This window comes from Hyla sarda, chromosome 10, assembly GCF_029499605.1.
Source record: "Hyla sarda isolate aHylSar1 chromosome 10, aHylSar1.hap1, whole genome shotgun sequence".
Classification (NCBI taxonomy): Eukaryota; Metazoa; Chordata; class Amphibia; order Anura; family Hylidae; genus Hyla; species Hyla sarda.
The window spans coordinates 26,610,569-26,632,765 of NC_079198.1; the positions used below are offsets into that span (position 1 = coordinate 26,610,569).

Sequence of the window (22,197 nt, forward strand, 5' to 3'; positions counted from 1 at the left end):
CATTTGTTTCCCACTTGTTTTCCACCCCTTTAACTGTGCATCTTAAAGGGATACTCCGGTGAAAAACAATTTTTTTTTCTTATCAACTGGCACCAGAAAGTTAAACAGATTTGTAAATTACTTCTATTACTTCTATTACTTATCAGCTGCAGAATTTGAGTTGTTCTTTTCTGTCTGACAACAGTGCTCTCTGCTGACACCTCTTTCTGTCCAGAGCAGGAGAGGTTTGCTATAGGGATTTGCTCCTACTCTGGACAGTTCCTGAGACAGACAGAGGGGTCAGCAGAGAGCACTGTTGTCAGACAGAAAAAAAACAACTCAACTTCAGCAGCTGATAAGTACTGGTAGGATTAAGATTTTTTAATATAAGTAATTTATGAATCTGTTTAACTTTCTGGAGCCAGTTGATATAAAAAAAAAATGTTTTTCACCGGAATACCCCTTTAAAGCTTTTTATTAGAATTAAATTAAAATAACTGGAAATGCTCTTTAAGAGACCAGAAATACATTTATTGTTGGATTTGAGACTTGTAACACTTCACATAAAATAAATAAATATATGTTCCTTTATCTGTCATTCTTCCATAAGGAAAAGGAGGGATAATGTTTGACCCATGGCAGGCGACACTGAATTGGGGAGCCCCAATTTTTGGCATGAATTATCATTATTTTGACCCTTCTCGAGTAATAAATCTTTATTTCCTTGAAAGAGACCTGGAGATATCAGCTTCATTCATCAGCAGTATGTGATCTTCTTAGAAAGATTAGACAGGCATCTTCTCTGACTCCCTCAGAAGGAGCCATGTTGAAGACTATGTCTCCGAATGGTGTTCAGGAGGTAGAAATCCTTACTGGGGCAATGGAATACGATGGTGGTGGGTGGCTCACTGGCCGTCTTCCTGGCATTCAATAGAGTCCCGTAAAGACTCCTGGGCATGATCATCCCGAATGCCAGTGACTACCACCACATCATCTTTTAACCGTGGCTTCAAATATCCTTGTGATATAGAAATGTTACCCAATGAAGAAAAGTCCAGTGTTCAGCTTTCTATTCCATGGTGCCTGGAAGCTGAACGTTTTCATTCTATTCAAATATGTTGGCGACAGTCCTATAGAATTAAAGACACCATAGTAAGACCATGAAAAAAAATACAGTACCATAAATAATTCTTTAGTATAGATCAGTGTTCCATAGCCTGTGGCTCTCCAGGTGTTGCAAAATGACAACCGCCAGCATGATGGGAGTTATACTTCTGCAACAGCTGGAAATACAGGTTGGAAATACAGAGAATAGTACTTGACCCACTTAGGGGGGAGATTTATCAAAACCTGTGCAGAGGAAAACTTGCCCAGTTGCCCATAGCCACCAATCAGATCGCTTCTTTCATTTTTAGGGAGGCCTGTGAAAAATGAAAGAAGTGATCTGATTGGTTGCTATGGGCAACTGGACAACTTTTCCCCTGCACAAGTTTTGGTAAATCTCCCCCTAAGTGGGTCAAGTACTAAGGCCAAAATCGGTCTATATTGTCTACCTCATGCGGCACAGTGTGTGTTGCAGGTATGAACTTGTTTTCAGTGGGCATTTAGTGGGCAGAGAGTGGGTGTTTGAATTCTGATGTATTATTTATGCCAGGATTTATCATTTGCAACTTAACAAAAAAAAAAAAAAAAGAGTTAAAAAGTCGCACAGATTTGCATACAGCCGGGACACATGTGCTGTTCTATGTGCTGTATACACTGTGCATAGTGCACAGCTGTATACAGCACTGGAGCCGGACTCCTGTCACTAATGACAGAGTTCCCTGCTCCGAGCAGCCCTGCCAGCAGGGTGCAGTATAAAGCGGTACATAACGCACCACTGTATACTGTACAGGAGCAGGACTCCTTTCACTCTAGTGATGAGAGTCCCTGCTCTGTACTAGCTGTGCTGTATAGCCATTAAACTTGGCAAAGCAGGAGGTATACTGTATGTTCTCTAAAGAGTTAAAGGGGTACTCCCATGGAAACCTTTTTTTTTTTTTTTTTTTAATCAACTGGTGCCAGAAAGTTAAACAGATTTGTAAATTACTTCTATTAAAAAATCTTAATCCTTCCAGTACTTTTTAGGGGCTGTGTACTACAGAGGAAATGCTTTAATTTTTACATTTCTATTCTGTCACGACCACAGTTTTCTCTGCTGACCTCTGCTGTCCATTTTAGGAACTGTCCAGAGCAGCATAAGTTTGCTATGTGGATTTTCTCCTGCTCTGGACAGTTCCTAAAATGGACAGAAGTGTCAGCAGAGAGCACTGTGGTCGTGACAGAAGAGAAATCCAAAAATTAAAGCATTTCCTCTGTAGTATACAGCCCCTAAAATGTACTGGAAGGATTAAGATTTTTTTAATAGAAGTAATTTACAAATCTGTTTAATTTTCTGGAACCAGTTTATTAAAATTTTTTTTTCCATGGGAGTACCCCTTTAAGTAGCAATGCACAGCATTGCTCCAGCCTAGACTGAGCTGTACCCAAGGCTGTATAGCTGCTGGTACAGCTGAGCAACGTGCAGACCAGGGAGTCCTCTCCTTGGGACAAGAGTCCTGTTCCTTTACAGTATACAGTACACAAACATTATGTGCTGCGCATGGCTGTATGCTGTGCGACCAGCGGACGTAGTAGTGATGCTATGCATCACTATTTACCTCAAGTACATTTGTTGGTACATAGCATCTGACACATGTATCAAGCGTCACAGAACAACAGCATTGGTTTTTGTTGGTGGCTGATGGACCACCTGGGTGCTGATGAAGGCAAGGCAGGAATAACAGAAGATCCATCAAACAATCCAACATGGCCGACCCTCCACAAGAAAGAACAGCTGATGTGGTCTGTGAGCACCTTATAATCTAAAGGAATACTGATTCATCGTACATTATATTTTTATCAGGACCTGAAGCGTGGGAGCATGACACATGTATTTTAGGGACCACTGTGTCATCCTCTATCCCCTCAGGCTCCGCACTAAGCATAAGCATACATTTAGCTTGGGATGTCCTTTATATATGCAACACATGCATAACTTTACTTAAAGGAAAACTGTCAGATATTTTCTCCCGCACTATCCACAGGTACTGGTGGATAGTGTGGGAAACGCTGATTAAAACGAGCCCTACCTTGGTCGGGTCCGCCCGGCTGTTCGCCCGCAATTGTAGTTTTATTATCTGTTGAAATCTTCTTGTAACTGGCACGGGCGAGGCTTCTGCAGGTCAACTGGCACTGACGTCAGCGCCACTTATGAATATTCATCCCCCTCCCTCCAGTTCTCCCACTCTTTGCCGCTCCTAACTGGAGGGAGGGGGGGGATGAATATTCACAAGTGGCGCTGACGTCAGTGCCAGTTAGTTGCAGAAGCCCCGCCCGTGCCAGTTACAGCAAGATATACACATATAATAAAACCACAATTGCAGGCAAATGGCCGGGCGGATCCCGGCAAGGTAGGGCTCATTGGAATCAGCGTCTCCCGCACTATCCATCAGTACCTGTGGATAGTGCGGGAGGAAATATCTGACAGTTTTCCTCTAATATAATCCTGCTAGATGAAGCAGATATTACAATATGAAGGGCAAAGGTTATCTGATTCTTATCTGTAACATATGAAATAATAGTCACTTACTGATACAGAGCTCCTGAGAGTTCATCTATGTAGCTCCCTGGAAAATAATACAGACATATGTGTTACACATGATACATTATACATACAAAAATATGCCATGTATATAAATGATCCTACGCAAATAACATAATAAACAGAAGAAAATACAAGCGTATATAGATCAGATTCAAAACATCATTTTATTAAACATAACTGCATCATAGACATAGGCCCTCATTTACTATTCTAAACCCGACTTGTTTTGTCGGGTTTTTTTGGCGCATCTTTGTCTGCGCATTGTTGCAGACATGGTGCGCCAGTCTGCGACACGATGCAGCATTTTTTCCCGACGGACCCGATGTGGATTCTCCCAAACCCGAAAAAGGGGCGTAACCCGACATTTCTGAGCTTTCCCACGTATTTATCAAGGTTTCCAACCCGAATTTGTTGAATTGTTGTGGGTTTTTTCCCGACAACTCAGAGGAGGAAACCAAAACCAACAAAACCCACGTGCGACAAACAGGATGCGACATAATAATAAATACCAGGGGAAAAAAGCAGTCGGGTAAGAAAGCAACATAGACTTACAACCCGATTTTCTAAGTAAATGAGGGCCAATACATTTAAAAACACAAAAAAAAATCAGGAAAAGGTACAAACAGAGACTAGTCTGCCAAATGCAGAACAGGAGGTCCACAGAATAACCTATATAACAAACTATGCTCTGGGGTATGTGTAGGACGTACCCTGAAAAATACTGCAATATAAACAGAGCAATAAAACTAAGTGGTGTACAGCAAGTAGGGGTGCAACAGTATTCACCTGGTGGGGACACAATAGGACCGGAGGTCCTATTGTGTCCCCACCAGGTGAATACTGTTGTACCCCTACTTACTGTACACCACTTAGTATAATTTTGGTAATCCATACTAAAACAACTGACTCCAATTTTGTCTTTTTACATGTTGGATGAAATACTATAGAGGTATTCTCCCTTAAAAACATTACTCTAGGGCAGTGGTCTCCAAACTGTGGCTCTATAAATGCTGCAAAACTAGAACTCCCAGCACCACTCCAATGTGCATTTTGTGCATTCAATGTACGTTACGACCTTTGTCCGGGAAGATCATATGCGCTGAAGGGCGTTCCTGCATTACTACAGCGCTTGCACTGTTTGGGTCTGTATGGTCTCCCTTATGCAGTATTTATATTCCTTACATAGGCTCTTTTGGCACTTTATGCACATGGCATTTTAACTAGGACAGTCGTTTTATGCACTTTAGTATTTGGTTATATATATATATATATATATATATATATATATATATATATATATATTGCCTTTTGTGCTACCATATGCATTCCCTTTCTATCCAAGCAGTCTCTGACATCATGGCTCAGTTTTCCACATATAGCACCAATTTACAATATTTAGTGTTGGAGGCTCTTAAATACCTACTTTCCCATAACTTTTTTTTCCTTTGATGGGTATTTTTTTTTAATACAAAAGAGCCGGTGCCTCAATGGGTGTGAAGGCCTCACCATCTATAGCCAACATTTTTGTTTTCTGGTGGGAATTACACTATGTCTTCTGTGATATTAATCCCTTTCAAAAAGACATTGTTTACTTTGGAAGATATGTGGATGACATTGTCCTTATTTGGTCATCTGACAAGAATAGAGCAACCCAGTTTGTAGATGATATCGATAATAATTGTTACGTTATGCGCTCCGGCCGCACACGCTGGCCGTGAGCGCATGATCCCGCTACCTGCTGCTGCCGACGGGGCTGGGATTCGCATTGCGGTACGCGCCTGCATGCAAACCCCAGTCCGTCACTCATTGGGTGCTTCTCCTGCCCCCGCCTCTGCCTCTCTGCTCAGGTGCGCGAGTCTGCATCCCCTAGGGCGCGTGCGCGCCCCGGAGCTTTAAGATTTAAAGGGCCAGTGTGCCCATTAGTGTAGTACACCTGTGGCTCATTGATAAACTCCTCCCACACTTCCCTGCCAGATCTTTGTTGCCTTGTGCCTGAGAGAAAGCATTCCTGAGAGTTTCCATGCCGTGTATCTGATCCTTTGCTCTGTGACCTGACCTTGCTCCTCTGCCGCCTGCCTACTGACCTCCTGCTACGTCCTGACTACACTACTGTGCCGCCTGCCCTGACCTTCTGCTATCCTGACTACGAGCTGCCTTATCCCTCCTGTGCCTTGCATCTCCCCAGCCGCCTGTGTGGTCTAGCCGTGCCAGTGGTAGCGACCTGGGTGCCGCCTGCCGCAGCAAGTCCATCTCGATTTGCAGCTGGCTCTGGTGAAAACCAGCGGCACCTTAGACTACGCTCCCTGGTATGGTCCGAGACATCTGCCACACAGGTCCAGCGGATCCACATCCACCGGTGTTCCTGTCTTCTGAAACATGAGTGTTACAATAATCCTTATAACATGTTGTTCACTTTTTCCAGCAATCCAATTCAGACTCCTTTCCTGGACATTTTATTGGCTGCCAGTGGCTCCTGTGTGCAGACTTTCACCAAACATAAGCCAAGTGCCGGCAATTCCCTGTTATGGGCTGAATCATGTCATCCCAGGCATACAGTTTCTGGCGTGCTTGTAGGCGAATTCATACTTGCTAAACGTAATTGCTCCTCGGAAGAGCTTTTCCACAGTGAATCGGTTGTGGTGAGTGATCGTCTTGCACACAGGGGCTACTCTTCACAACTTATCAACAGAGCTAAATCCAAAGTATTTAATAGAAATAGAGATCCAAAAATAAATCTATTAAGTATGGCTGTTCCACTCATGAAGATAGTGTTACAATTGTTAACACCTACAGTACCGTGTACCATCAAATAGTTAAAGTCATAAAAAAATACCTGACTATATTTGAGTTCGAGTGTTCATTGACGAAGGGTCTTACCCGAAACGCGTCCACGCCTTCTCTACTGTTGCGGTTTTATGCTGGCTGTACCACTTGCCTTGCATTTTTTTACTTGGTTCTGAATAAAGCTTTCATCATTTACCACTGGCTGTTCTACTGTCTGGCTATTCATTTGGAGTTAAATCGTGCTGGGGATCGTGTGAGCGGACCTACCTCCTACATATGCATGTGTGAATATTGCAATTTGAATATTTTTATGTATCTTTGGGACCATACTATATATACCTTGATACATTTACTTGAATTTTATTATATGCTATTATTATATGCAGATTCCGGTGATCTCACCCCCATTTTTTTAATGTATGAATTCCTCCTTTTATGCATATTTTTGAAATTTTATATTTTTCAATAAAGATTTTCATTTTATGCATACAAATGACTCCGTTTTCTGTTTCTTGGTATATAGAGGACAATATAGTGCCTTATGAACGTACCATATTGTGGCATACAAGATGCAGACGTATAACTCCACAAGCACAACATTGCCATCTATAGGAACCCTAGGGTGAAGCACAACATTGCCATCTATAGGAACCCTAGGGTGAAGCACAACATTGTCATCTATAGGAACCCTAGGGTGAAGCCCTACTTAGGAGATTTTTTTTTTTTTTTGCAACAAAGCAGGTTACTGCAGGTCAGCTCATTCACTTCAGTAGCAGCAGAGCTACAGTAAACCAGTGTGGTCGCCGTACATTGTACGGGGGGGGGGGTCTTCTACTAATTCTACCAGATTCCTGTTCAGTCCGAATGCAGCAGATCAGCAGGGTGCTAGGTATTAGACCCCCCCACAGATCAGGTATTGATGGCTTATTCTGAAAATGGTCCATCAATATAAAATGTAAAAATGTAATTAGTATAATATAAGCAAAATGCAGTGATGTCTTTAATAAACAGCAACTTGAAGACCAAGATTTATATGACATTTCTATAAATTAGGTTCTATAACATAGGATTTTTTAATAGCAATTAAAATGAAATCATTAAATACATTAAAAAAAAAAAATATATATATATATAATATTTATATATATTAATATTATAATAAAGGATATTATAAAATATCCCAAATACAATAAAAATGTAATTAATAAATGGATTTAAATATGATAAATAACTACCTTTGTAATGTAGGATATTATAAAATACCTCTATGCAATATAAATGTTATTAATAAATACATTTAAATATTAAATATCATTTTTTTTATAATATAGGATATTATAAAATATCCTTATAAAATAAAGAATAAATTAATAAATACATTAAATGATATATGCATATATATATGTATATATATATATATGCATATATATATATATATGTATATATATATAGAGAGAGAGAGAGAGAGAGAGAGAGAGAGAGAGAGAGAGAGAGAGAGAGAGAGAGAGAGAGAGAGAGAGAGAGAGAGAGAGAGAGAGAGAGAGAGAGAGAGAGAGAGAGAGAGAGATGCAAATAAAAAAATGTTGCAGTATCTTGTAATACCTTTTTTATTGGACTAACAGAATTTTGTAGAGACAAGCTTTCGGGATTCCTCCCTTAAGGGAGGAATCCCGAAAGCTTGTCTCTACAAAATTCTGTTAGTCCAATGAAAAAGGTATTACAAGATACTGCAACATTTTTTGATTTGCATCTGCATCACTGGACTAATACTGCTACTCTAATTTACTATATATATATATATATATATATATATATATATATATATATATATCACACAAGAAAACGTCCGGCACTCGGGAAGATGCAGGTAAATCTTGTCAATGGCTTTATTCACACGCTTAAAGGCAGGACACAATCTGACGTGTTTCGCACGCTTGGGTGCTTAATCCTATCTACGACTAAGCACCCGAGCGTGCGAAACGCGTCAGATTGTGTCCTGCCTTTAAGCGTGTGAATAAAGCCATTGACAAGTTTTACCTGCATCTTCCCGAGTGCCGGACGTTTTCTTGTGTGACTTCTATTAAGCCGGGAGCGGTACCGGTGTCCGTAGCACGAGATCGTGCAGCAAACGCGAGAGTGGTGAGCAGCCTTACCTTGTCTGCATATATATATATATATATATATATATATATCTAGAGAGAGATCGTAACTTTAATTAGATTCAATGTATAAATATCACTTGCTCGTGTGTGTGGTTTGTTAGATAGCTGTTAGCGGCAGCGCCATCTACAGTGCCTGTAGATGGCGCTGCTGCTAACAGCTATCTAACAAACCACACACACGAGCAAGTGATATTTATACATTGAATCTAATTACTGCCCACACACACATTAGTTCATGACCAGCCCATGAGATTAAAACACGTTTATTAAGTGACAGAGGGATTTTGCTGGTGTTGAAAAGGTGAAGGAGACAATTGCGTTAATGGATTTCTCATCCTCTTTGTCGCGGGATTTGACTCTCGCCATTACACGGGCCTCATTAAAAGAACTTCTCTTCAGCCGTAAAGCGGTAATTTCTGCCAATTCATAGGAGATGTCTCCAGAGCATTCATTTTCGTGTCAAGATTATTGATATTAGCCGTTCGCGTAGCTTCCAGAGGCTGAAGATAAAACATTATTTTCATTCGACATGAGTGATTTTGGCCTGTAGCACCTAGAGGAGATGTTCTCACAGATGGAAATGAAGCGACTCAGATGATCTTGGGTTAAAGGGGGGATCTGATCCGAATAGAACATGTTTTACCATAATATATGCTCATAGGTCATCACATGGTGGGACATAAGGGTCTGCTGGAGGCAAGTCCTATCTTCAGAATGGAGGTCCTCCAACCCCCTGTCAGCTGCCGCCTACGGCATCCAGACAGGGATGGGAAAGATAGGTGGCTAATAGAGATAAGCAAATCTTTTAAAATTCATTTTGGGGGTTTAATTTTTGGGATTTGAAAGCCGTTTCAGATTCTATCGTCCCTGATAGGGGAAGGAAGAATCAAAATTTTTGGGGGAAATTTGGAGTAAATTAGAGATTAGAATAGAGATAATGGAAACGGCATCCCTCAAGGTGTCACACTGTTCTCATAACTCTATTCACTTCTATGGGAGTTATGGAAAGAGGGGAACACAGTGAACTCAGCTACTTCTCCTTTAAGTCCCTGCCAGGATGCCATGGCCATTGGTCACCTTGTCAGGCAGAACAGGGGATGGGGGACTCTTATTCTGGAGGCAGTGGGACCTGCATCTATCAGACATTTATGGCATAAGATGTGCATATGATTGGAACCTTAAAGGGGCACTCCACTGGAAAACTTTATTTTTTTTAAATCGACTGGTGCCAGAAAGTTAAGCAAATTTGTAAATCACGTCTGTTAAAAAATCTTAAAGGGTGTAGTCCAGTGGTGAAAATCTTATCCCCTATCCTAAAGATGGGGGATAAGTTTTAGATCGCGGGGAGGTCCGACTGCTGGGGCCCCCCGCAATCTCTCTGTACAGGGCCCTGGCTCGCTGGCCAGATAGAGCGTGTTGACCACCGCACAAAGCGGCGGCCGACACGCCCCCTCAATACATCGCTATGGCAGAGCCTCCGGCTCTGCCATAGTGTTGTATTGAGGGGGCGTGTCAGCTGCCGCTTCATGCGGTGGTCAACACGCCCCCTTCCCACGGGGCCCTGTACAGGAGATCGCGGGGAGCCCAAGCGGTCGGACCCCCGCGATCTGAAACTTATCCCCTATCTTTAGGATAGGGGATAAGTTTTTCACCACTGGATATTTCCTTTAATCCTTCCAGTACTTATTAGCTGCTGAATACTACAGAGGAAATTCTTTTCTTTTTGGAACACTGTGCTCTTTGCTGGCATCACGAGCACAGTGCTCTCTGCAGACATCTCTGTCCATTTTAGGAACTGTCCAGAGCAGCATATGTTTGCTAAGGGGATTTTCTCCTACTCGGGACAGTTCTTAAAATGGACAGAGATGTCAGCAGAGAGCACTGTGGTCATGATGTCAGCAGAGAGCACTGTGGTCATGATGTCAGCAGAGAGCTCTGTGTTCCAAGAGAAAATTATTTTTTTCTGTAGTATTCAGCAACTAATAAGTACTGGAAGGATTAAGATTTTTTAATAGAAGTAATTTACAAATCTGTTTAACTTTCTGGCACCAGTTCATTTTTTTTTTTTTTTTTTTAAGTTTTCCACCGGAGTACCCCTTTAAGGAGAACCTGCCATCAGTTTTGACATCATATGGCTTTCAACATATAGGAAGGCATACTTTTTAGGAGATTCAGAGGTTATCACTTAAAGCAGTGGTTTTCAAACTATAGGTGTCTAGATGTTGCAAAACTACAGCTCCCAGCAGGCCCGGACAGCCGTTGGCTGTCCGAGCCTGCTGGGAGTTGTAGTTTTGCAATATCTTGAGGGCCATCGTTTGGAGACCTCTGACTTACATGGAACATGTGATTGATTTTATATCCTGCGGCAGTATACATCGGGGGGCTCCTTGACATATACCTCGGATGTAAAAAGAACACCTGATGAAGCCAAAATAACATTCTTTTGGCTTCCATCGAGTGATGGGGGTCTGTGGATATGTTAGTCTATGTAATGCGAGGTTTCCCAATGCATACAGCAAATATGCACAACAAACGTGGTGGGAAAAGAGCCTTAAGCCCCATTCACACGACAAAATTTTTAAGCGGAATCAAGCGGAAAAATTCAGCTCAGAAATTCCATTGCGGCAGACTCCCATTGTTTTCAACGGGATTCTGCTGCACTGTGCACACAGCAGTATTTTCACTCCGGAAACATGTGGGGTGGAAATTCAAATTCTGGCATTTGCAGAAAGAACTGACTTGTCAATTCTTTCTTATAGAAACGGCGCACCTCCGAGCGGTCCTAGGGGCGGCATGTTCTGCTGGCACCTGCAGCTATTCCACCATGTAAACTTACCTTACACCTCTCCAGCCGAAGGAAACGAGAGAAAAGAGAAAAAACCAAGACCGAAGACCATTGCCCTGTGTATAGCCCAGGCATACAGAGACCCTTAGATAGGGTCTGCACAGAAAGATTGCCTATTCAAGATGGCCGCTTACCTGGAATAGACCAAGGGTCTTTTTTCTACCATTAAAGGGGTACTCCGGTGGAAAAACTTTTTTTTTTTATTTAAATCAACTGGTGCCAGAAAGTTGAACACATTTGTAAATTACTTCTATTAAAAAAAATCTTAACCCTTCCAGTACTTATTAGCGGTTGTATACTACAGAGGAAATGCTTTTCTTTTGGGATTTCTCTTCAGTCACGACCACAGTGCTCTCTGCTGACCTCTGCTGTCCATTTTAGGAACTGTATGTTTGCTATGGGGATTTGCTTCTGCTCTGGAAAGTTCCTAAAATGGACAGCAGAGGTCAGCAGAGAGCACTGTGGTCGTGACAAAAGAGAAATCCAAAAAGAAAAGAATTTCCTCTGTAGTATACAGCCCCTAAAAAGTACTGGAAGGATTAAGATTTTTTAATAGAAGTCATTTACAAATCTGTTTAACTTTCTGGCACCAGTTGATTTAAAAAAAATAAAAATAAAAAAAAGTTTTCCACCGGAGTACTCCTTTAAATTGCTTCATCAGCAAGAGGCAGCACCAATGAGTGATACTGCCATCTGGCAGCACTAATAATACTCTGCTTGTTTCCAGAGTACTGAAGGCTTTTTTGGGCAGTCATGCTGAATGCCCAACACTTGGAATATATGGTGGGCTGACTGCTTTCCTCTGAACAAATAGAGGGGGAAGCTTTTGAAGTCTGCACCTGGCACTGGCAATCTGCGCCTCTTTTACCATGTTGGCAGGACCTAGCACCGTTGGTGCGTGGTTTATTGTGAAGGGGCTTGCTAACTTTACTACATTAGGGGTACTCAAGCACTTAGAATGGTGTTTCCCAACCAGGATGCCTCCAGCTGTTGCAAAACTACAACTCCCAACATGCCCGGACAGCCTTTGGCTGTCCGGGCATGCTGGGAGTTGTAGTTTTGCAACAGCCGGAGGTACCCTGTTTGGGAAACACTGATGTAGAAATGTATCCTTTATCCAAAGGATAGGGGGATAAATGTTTGATCACATGGGTTTCCAGTGTGTGCCAACCGCACTGCGGATAGGGGAAATGTTTTTAAGCAATGAAGTACCCCCATTAAAGGGGTACTCCGGTGGAAAACTTTTTTTTTTTTTTTTTTTTTAAATCAACTGGTGCCAGAACGTTAAACAGATTTGTAAATAATTTCTATACTTTTTTTTAATCCTTCCAGTACTTATTAGCTGCTGAATACTACAGAGGAAATGGTTTTCTTTTTGGAACACAGAGCTCTCTGCTGACATCACGAACACAGTGCTCTCTGCTGACATCTCTGTCCATTTTAGGAACTGTCCAGAGCAGCATATGTTTGCTGTGGGGATTTTCTGGACAGTTCTTAAAATGGACAGAGATGTCAGCAGAGAGCACTGTGCTTGTGATGTCAGCAGAGAGCTCTGTGTTCCAAAAAGAAAAGAATTTCCTCTGTAGTATTCAGCAGCTAATAAGTACTGGAATGATTAAGATTTTTTAATAGAAGTAATTTACAAATCTGTTTAACTTTCTCGCACCAGTTGGTTAAAAAAAAAAAAGAAGTTTTTCCACCGGAGTACCCCTTTAAGTCGGTCAGCTGATCCCTGCGGGTCTCTATAGCAGGACACCCTGTAGTTAGCTTATTTTTGGAGAATCCTTCTAGTGCTCTAGGGGGGGAAACTTTATCTCCTTGATCTTCTGCCAAGAAAAGCGTACAAATGGGAATTGGTTATAATTCGGATCAGGTTATATGTTTTATGTCTGTCAAACATTTGGTCCTCAGGTTGGCCAGTATTACCCTGTGGGTGACTTACCAGGCTTGCAGGCTGTCTCACATATAACTGGGCACACATAGCAAAACTGGCAATGCTGGAAAAAAAATGTAAAAATAAAAAAATCACTTGAGAAAATGTTCACATCATCTCTATACAAATCAGCCCTGCTATACTAATATTAACCACTAGGTGGTGCAAAAGGCTATGCATATACCATAGTCATAATCATCATAAAAGTTTTTTTTATTGTTACATTGAAACATAGAATGTATCGGCAGAAAAGAATCATTTGGCCCATCTAGTCCGCCCAATATTCTGAATACTATGAATAATCCTTGACCCGATCTTATATAAAGCATATATTAAAGATGTACTCCTCTGGAAAACATTTTTTTTTTAAATCAACTGGTGCCAGAAAGTTAAAAAGACTTGTAAATTACTTCTATTTAAAAATCTTAATCCTTCCAGTACTTATCAGCTGTATGCTCCACAGGAAGTTCTTTTCTCTTTGGATTTCTTTTCTGTCTGACCACAGAGCTCTCTGCTGACACCTGTGTCCATGTCCGGAACTGTCCAGAGTAGGAGCAAATCCCCATAGCAAATCTCTCCTGCTCTGGACAGTTCCTGACATGGACAGAGGTGTCAGCAGAGAGCACTGTGGTCAGACAGAAAGGAAATTCAAAAACAAGAGAAAAGAACTTCCTGTGGAGCATACAGCAGCTGATAAGTACTGGAAGGATTAAGATTGTTAAACAGAAGTAATTTACAAATCTGTTTAACTTTCCAGCACCAGTTGATTTAAAAAAAAAAAAAAAATTAAATAAATAAAAAAAATCTTTTTCAGTGGAGTACCCCTTTAAGGATGAATACCATAAAATAAGTGGAGCCAAAGGGGCCTTTATGCACAGATAAGGTAACTGCTTGTATTAATGTACTTCCGAGTACATGAGCAGACTCACCTCGCAGTTTTTACAATGTTCGCTCTTATCCTTTTCTTCACAGGGGCATTTATCACAGTCTCCGCAGTGCTGGGGTAGGAATGGAGGAAATATAGGGTAAAATGGTTTAATTATAGGACAGGGCAAAGGGAATAAAGAACACATACAAAACACACATTATTATATTATACACACTTCTCTGTGATCTAAACCAATAGTAGTGATAACAGAGGTCATTTTTACCTGGGCTTCCCTTACAGGTGTAGTGCAATTAAAAGTCATGGGGGGCCGACTGCTTGAACCCCCAGCGATCTCCTGAATGGGGCCCCGGCAGTCTGCCGGAAGCGGCCGTTCTGACCCCTGTAGGAAGCTGCGGCCGACAGGCCCCATCCTTGTATCTCTCTGACATACATGGAGGTAACGTGTCGCCCGCCGCTCCGTGCGTGGGTCGACACACCCCCTTCCAGCAGACTGCCAGGGCCCCGTTCAGGAGATCGTAGGGCGGCCCATCGCTCGGACCCCCCGCGATCCATAACTTATCCCTTATCCTTTGCTTTATCTTTCACTGCAGAACTCCTTTAAGTATTACTGGGAAAGAGGGGTCCTGTGCGTCTGATCATAGAAGAATACAGCATAAAAGATGCTGTGTATACGCACTGTGTGACCCTACCCTTAAAGGAGTACTCCGGTGGAAAACCTTTTTTTAAATCTTTTTTTAAATCAACCGGTGCCACAAAGTTAAACAGATTTTTTAATTACTTCTATTAAAAAATCTTAATCCTTCCAGTACTTATTAGCTGCTGAATACTACAGAGGAAATTATTTTCTTCATGGAACACAGAGCTCTCTGCTGACATCACGAGCACAGTGCTCTCTGCTGACATCTCTGTCCATTTTAGGAACTGTACAGAGCAGCATATGTTTGCTATGGGGATTTTCTTCTACTCTGGACAGTTCTTAAACAGTTCTACTCTGGACCAATTGATTTAAAAAAAAAAAAATGTTTTCCACCGGAGTACCCCTTTAATGTGGATTCCTGAATAAAGCAAGACAATTTATTTTCCTGATATAGACAGTTATGTCATTATACATTCATTTGTGAAAACATAATTTCCCTGTCCTCTATATACATACAGTATATATATATATATATATATATATATATATATATATATATATGTGGCTTATTTCGCCAAACTACATTATGATTCAGACCACATCAGTAAAATTTACTTTTATGGTCATTTAATGTACCAGGGCTGTTCACTTTTGCACTCTGCTTCTTCAAATTCAAGTTTCCAAGGTTTATACAGTTTAAGTCAGTGGTCTCCAAACTGTGGATCTCCAGATGTTGCAAAACTACAACTCTCAGAATGCCCGGACAGCCGATGTATGGTCATTGTGGCAGCTGGAAAGGTGGTTTGAGTTAAGGCCGGGGACGATACCCAGCCTGGTGGATAATTCCCTGCGGGCATGGGGGCCTCCAGGGAGGGTTGTGGGTCTCCGATAATTGGTGCCCCCCGGGCTTGGTGATGCATGGCTGGGGGTAAGTAGGAGGCCCCCTTTAACTTAGTGGTGCCTTCAAGTCCTTAGTGGTGCCGTCACGCCCCCTCCCATAGACTTGCATTGAGGGGGCGGGGCGTGACGTCACACGGGGGCGGAGTCGTGACGTCACGGACTTCCGTTCCTGTGGTCGGGACCCAGACCCTCCAGCGCTTCCGGAGCAGAAACAGGTGGGTGCCGCATGCTTTATTGTGGGGGTCCCCAGTGGCGGGACCCCCGCGATCAGACATCTTATCCCCTATCCTAGATGTCTAGGGGTGGAGTACCCCTTTAAAGTGTTTTGTATTTGGTTTGGTTGTATGATGTTCATAAGGGAGAAGGTTAATTTTGTTAAACAATGTTTAAATTGTTGTGTAAATAAAAGTGGGTGTGCTGTGGTCCTGGTACCCAATCAATGTTACATAGTTACATAGTTAGTATGGTTGAAAAAAGACATATGTCCATCAAGTCCAACCAGGGAATTGAAGGGAAGGGTGTAAGGGGATAAGGGGAAGGGATGTAGTTTTATAATTCTGTATAAGCATTAATGTTATTTTGTTCCAGGAATGTATCTAACCCTGTTTTAAAGCTGTTAATTGTTCCTGCTGTGACCAGTTCCTGAGGTACACCGTTCCATAAATTCACAGTCCTCACGGTAAAGAAGGCGTGTGTCTGTCATTCTTAAGGAATATGGGAAGGTTTTGGGTCTTGAGGGGCGGCAGTTAGGATATCCCCTCTTCATGCATATTTCTTGGCTGTGCAGCAGAGGTCTTCATAAAGACAGCCCTCATTCTGACATCACTTCCTGTTCGTCAGCTGTAGGCCGAGTCTGTACGGCACAGACGCAGCCTGACACTTACATGCACTCTACACAGAACAACTAAAATGGAGTATAATTAGTATTTTCTCCTTCATGTAGATCAAAAAACAGTTATCATTATCTAAAAGTGAGCAGCGCCCCCAGTATAAAGGTGTACAAAAATTACATAGATTACCTTGCAGAATGCACAGTAGTGGCACAGTGACCCTGCTTTGTATTCATCATCTTCGTCATCATCATCGTCATCATCATCGTCGTCATCATCGTCATCTTTAATGGCAAAAGTACAGTTATTGGCAGCTATAAAGTGGTCCTTCAACTTACAATGGCCTTAGGTTAAAGGGGTACTCCGCCCCTAGACATCTTATCCCCTATCCAAAGGATAGGGGAAAAGATGTCAGATCGCGGGGGGTCCCGCTGCTGGGGACCCCCGGGATCTCGGCTGTAGCACCCACCTTAACGGCTTCTGGCAATGCTGGAGGCTTCTGATCCCGACCACGCGAGCGAAAGTGCGTAACGTCACGCCCCGCCCCCTCAATGCAAGTCTATGGGAGGGGGCATGGCGGCTGCCACGCCCCCTCCCATAGGCTTGCATTGAGGGGGCAGAGCCTTGTCGTCACAACGCTCTGGCTCCGTGATCAACAGTAATCAGAACCGGAGTGAACACGCTCCGGGGACTGATTTTAACGGGGTGCGGCGTGCAAGATCACGGGGGTCCCCAGCGGCGGGACCCTCACGATCAGGCATTTTATCCCCTATCCTTTGGATAGGGGATAAGATGTCTAAGCGCCGGAGTACCCCTTTAAGATATATTCAACATACAATATATGTTCTGTACTACTCGTTACCTGTGCCAGGGTTAGCGGCTCCTTTGGACACCAGATGAGGGCGGCTACATATTTTAGGACACTGTGTACTGTACAGGACCCGGAAGAAGCTCCTGTCCTCTACATAGACAGTGATTACAGCTCCCAGCAGATCTTTCTTACTTTTATATGTAAGGATTTGCTTTATCTATATTAGTTATCTACTTATTTTTCTTTCATCCTCCCTTTTTCCTATTTTTGGATGACATTTTGGTGGCTTCTGAACCAATTACCAGGATTCCATATAGTTATGGTCTCAGCATACAATGGTTTCAACATACAATGATCGTCCTGGAACCAATTCATATTGTAACTTGAGGGACCACTGTTGAAGTTAAATGTCTCCTAAATATGGATCTTACAGTAAGAGAGTCAAAAATTTCAAAGGGACCAAATATGCTTCCCAAAAATTGAAAACGCTTGAATTTGGTCCATATATTACTAAATCCAAAAACCTGTCTCATTGGTAGGCAGAGTTACTATTGCAGAGTTAGGACAGATTTTTGTTTTATTTTATTTTATTTATTTATATAGCGCCTACAGATCCCGCAGCGCTTACAATTATGGGGTACAAACAAAGACAAGTATCAGACATAAAATTACACAATAACTATTCAAACAAGAGGTGTGGGGATAAATTGAGGATATGTTGGGGATATGTTGGGGATATGTTGGGGATATGTTGAGGATATGTTGGGGATATGTTGGGGATATGTTGGGGATATGTTGGGGATATGTTGGGGATATGTTGAGGATATGTTGGGGATATGTTGGGAATATGTTGGGATATGTTGAGGATATGTTGGGGATATGTTGGGGATATGTTGAGGATATGTTGAGGATATGTTGGGGACATGTTGGAGATAAATTGAGGATATGTTGAGGATATGTTGGGGATATGTTGGGGATATGTTGAGGATATGTTGAGGATATGTTGAGGATATGTTGAGGATATGTTGGGGATATGTTGGGGATATGTTGGGGATATGTTGGGGATATGTTGGGGATATGTTGGGGATATGTTGGGGATATGTTGGGGAAATGTTGAGGATATGTTGAGGATATGTTGGGGATATGTTGGGGATATGTTGGGGATATGTTGGGGATATGTTGAGGATATGTTGAGGATATGTTGGGGATATGTTGAGGATATGTTGGGGATATGTTGGGGATATGTTGGGGATATGTTGGGGAAATGTTGAGGATATGTTGAGGATATGTTGGGGATATGTTGGGGATATGTTGAGGATATGTTGAGGATATGTTGGGGATATATTGAGGATATGTTGAGGCCAATTAGAGACTGTTGTAGGCCTGTCTGAAGAGATGTGTTTTTAGGCCACGTTTGAAACTATGGATGTTGTTGAGTCTGAGGGATTGAGGGATAGCATTCCAGAGAACCGATGCAGCACGAGTGAAGTCTTGGAGACGGGAGTGAGAAGTTCGGATTATAGAAGATGTTAGTGTGAGATCATTAGCAGATCGGAGAGAACGTGTAGGATGGTAGACGGAGATGAGAGAGGAGATGTAGGGAGGTGCAGCATTGTGGAGAGCTTTGTGTGTGAGACTGAGGATTTTATACTGTATTCTGGACTGAATTGGTAACCAGTGTAGTGACTGGCACAGGGAGGAGGCGTCGGTGTAGCGGCTGGAGAGGAAGATGAGTCTGGCTGTGGAATTAAGGATGGACTGGAGAGGAGAGAGTTTGGAGAAAGGAAGGCCTATTAGTAAAGAGTTACAGTAGTCGAGGCGGGAGTGAATCAAAGCAATAATGAGAGTTTTAGCAGTTTCAGTAGTGAGAAACGGGCGGATTCTCACTTTCTAATATAGAGATGCTTTCAGAAATAGTGATGAGCGGCATTGGCCATATTCGAATTTGCGATATTTCGTGAATATACAGACGAATATTCGTCCTATATTTGCGAATTTTGCGAATTTGTTATATTCGCGTATTCCAGGAAGAAAACAGTGAGGGGGTGGGCAGCTTTACTATTGGTTGCTAGGGATGTTGTTGATAACCTCTGACAAGTGTATTTGTATCATTCTAATTGGCCCACAAAAAAGCGAATATTCGTAATTTCAAATATATAGCGAATATATTCGCAATATTTGCGAATTTGCAATAATTCTAAATTCAAATATTCGCGCCCAACACTAGTCAGAAATGCAGTGTGATGTTTTATGCGATATTCTATACTATTATGGTATTAAAGCATAACAGTAAAATAGGCAACATGCTTCAATATGAGCAAAATCAGAGTGATTTGTAAAAAAATATATAGCTTATATAGCTTTTATGGACCCTCTGCCACATGAGAAGATACGAGTTGGTAGATGATGGTCTATTACAGATTTTGCGCTGGGACCCAGGAGCTTCACTGACACTGGCGCTCTCATTCATCCCGCAAACATACCTTTCATTTTAGTCGTCTTCAAACTACATTCCCATGTGCATGAGTAAAACGCCTCAAGGCAAAGGAGGCTTTTTTTTTTTTTTTTTTTGTGCATATGACTTGGAAATGGCTGGAGAGAATTTTAAAGGGGTACTCCGGTGCTAAGACATCTTATCCCCTATGCAAAGGATAGGGGATAAGATGCCTGATCGTGGGGGTCCCGCCGCTGGGGACCACTGTGATCTTGCACGCAGCACCCCGTTAGAATTAGTCTTATTACCACCAGTATAGTCATTTTCTATTGATTTCTAAATGAGAAATACAGTTAGAATCTCTTATTGGTAGAATGAAAACTTTCCCCCATTGCTCTACTGTATAGGGAAGGACTTACGTAATTCTCTTTCCCATTTCTGGCATGGAGAGTTTTTTTTTTTAAATGATACTAACCCTTTAAAGGGGTAAGACATCTTATCCCCTATCCAAAGGAAAGGGAATAAGATGCCTGATCGCGGGGGTCTCGCCGCTGGGGACCACCATGATCTTGCATGCAGCACCCCGTTAGAATCAGTCCCCGGAGCATGTTCGCTCCGGGTCTGATTACTGGCGATCACGGGGTCGGAGCATAGTGATATCACGGCTCTGCCCCCGTGTGATTTCACGCTTTGCCCCCTCAATGCAAGCCTATGGGAGGGGGCGTGACAGCTGTCACGCCCCCTCCCATAGGCTTGCATTGAGGGGGCAAAGCGTGACATCACACGGGGGCAGAGCCGTGACCTCACAATGCTCCGTCCCCGTGATCGCCAGTAATCAGACCCGGAGCGAACACGCTCCGGGGACTGATTCTAACGGGGTGCTGCATGCAAGATCATGGTGGTCCCCAGCGGCGGGACCCCCGCGATCAGGCATCTTATTCCCTTTCCTTTGGATAGGGGATAAGATGTCTTACCCCTTTAAAGGGTTAGTATCATTTAAAAAAAAAAAACTCTCCATGCCAGAAATGGGAAAGAGAATTACGTAAGTCCTTCCCTATACAGTAGAGCAATGGGGGAAAGTTTTCATTCTACCTATAAGAGATTCTAACTGTATTTCTCATTTAGAAGTCAATAGGAAATGACTATACTGGTGGTAATAAGACCCTTATGGAAGCAAATAAATACATTGTTGTGCAATATAACAGGTAGCTCCCTTCCCTGCGGACCGGAAGTAGTCCTATTACATATCGGCCTAGAAGACATGCACTTATCAGACATAACTATTTTAGAATTATTTTTTTAACAGTATCTAAGCTAAAAATAGCCACCAATTGGAAATGTGTTGAGCTTCTGAATGTATATCAAATTATTAACGGCACACACGCTAACTGCTAAATGGAGCGCTCAATCGCCTCCGCTCATTATCGCCTCTCACAGTTTAATGATAACTGGATTAAATGGATTCAATTATTTGACTCGAGAAATAAGTAGCAGCTAAAAGCATTGGTGAAAGGCTCGTTACTTTCTCTATATTTCCTTTATTCTTCTTATTTCTTTATTCCCTTTTTCTGACATTTCTTTTCTCTTTTTTTCTCCTTCTTGTTTTTCTACTATTTTTAATTAATATTATCAATATTTAACATTTCAGTTAATAGGAGATGAGAAGAAATATGTTATGTTATCTCTCTACTAATCTGCATGTATTGCTTACTAACACAAAAATAAAAAAGTATAATTTAAAAAAACAAAAAAAAATTTAGATATGTCAGGGCAACATGTCAAAAGATTTTTTACTCCTGAGACCTGCTGTGATCGCTAGTTATAAGCCAGGGAAATTTGTGGCAGCACGTGGCTTACCCCCAAATCCGACTTTCTAACTATATAAGTCTACTGTATGCAGAGAAAAGGTTGGATCTGGTGGCCTGTCGGGGGAGTCAAACGCCATCCTGGGCACATCCGCGGCTTATAACTAGCGATCTGACTCCTGAGACCTGGTGCGATCAAAACTTTTCACATGTCTGGCCAACATGTTATGAGTTTTTCTTAAATGATAGTAACCCTTTTAACACAGAGGAACAATTCGAACTGGGAGTGTCAATAGGCATCATGCTATGCTTTGTTTCCCCTGTGGTGGTGCTGCAGGGAAATCAAACACTTGTTGCTTAAAGGGGTACTCCGCTGCTCAGCGTTTGGAACAAACTGTTCTGAACGCTGGAGCCGGCGCCAGGAGCTTGTGATGTCATAGCCCCACCCCCTCATGCCGTCACGCCCCGCCCCCTCAATGCAAGTCTATGGGAGTGGGCAAGAT

At 42.2% G+C, this 22,197-nt stretch overlaps 1 protein-coding gene across 1 annotated transcript in view; it reads right to left on the reverse strand.

Annotated features, from left to right (window-relative positions):
• Positions 1-504: 504 nt before the first annotated feature.
• Positions 505-22,197, reverse strand: part of LOC130293305 (sarcoplasmic reticulum histidine-rich calcium-binding protein-like) — a 50,684-nt gene continuing 28,991 nt past the window's right edge. Inside the window, exons 2-6 of the mRNA XM_056541830.1 lie at positions 16,834-16,928; positions 14,318-14,386; positions 13,398-13,452; positions 3,650-3,686; positions 505-1,109 (exon numbers count right to left, since the gene is read on the reverse strand). Of these exons, the coding sequence (XP_056397805.1) occupies positions 1,085-1,109; positions 3,650-3,686; positions 13,398-13,452; positions 14,318-14,386; positions 16,834-16,928 (281 nt within the window). The 3' untranslated portion in view covers positions 505-1,084. The remainder of the gene's footprint in view (positions 1,110-3,649; positions 3,687-13,397; positions 13,453-14,317; positions 14,387-16,833; positions 16,929-22,197) is intronic.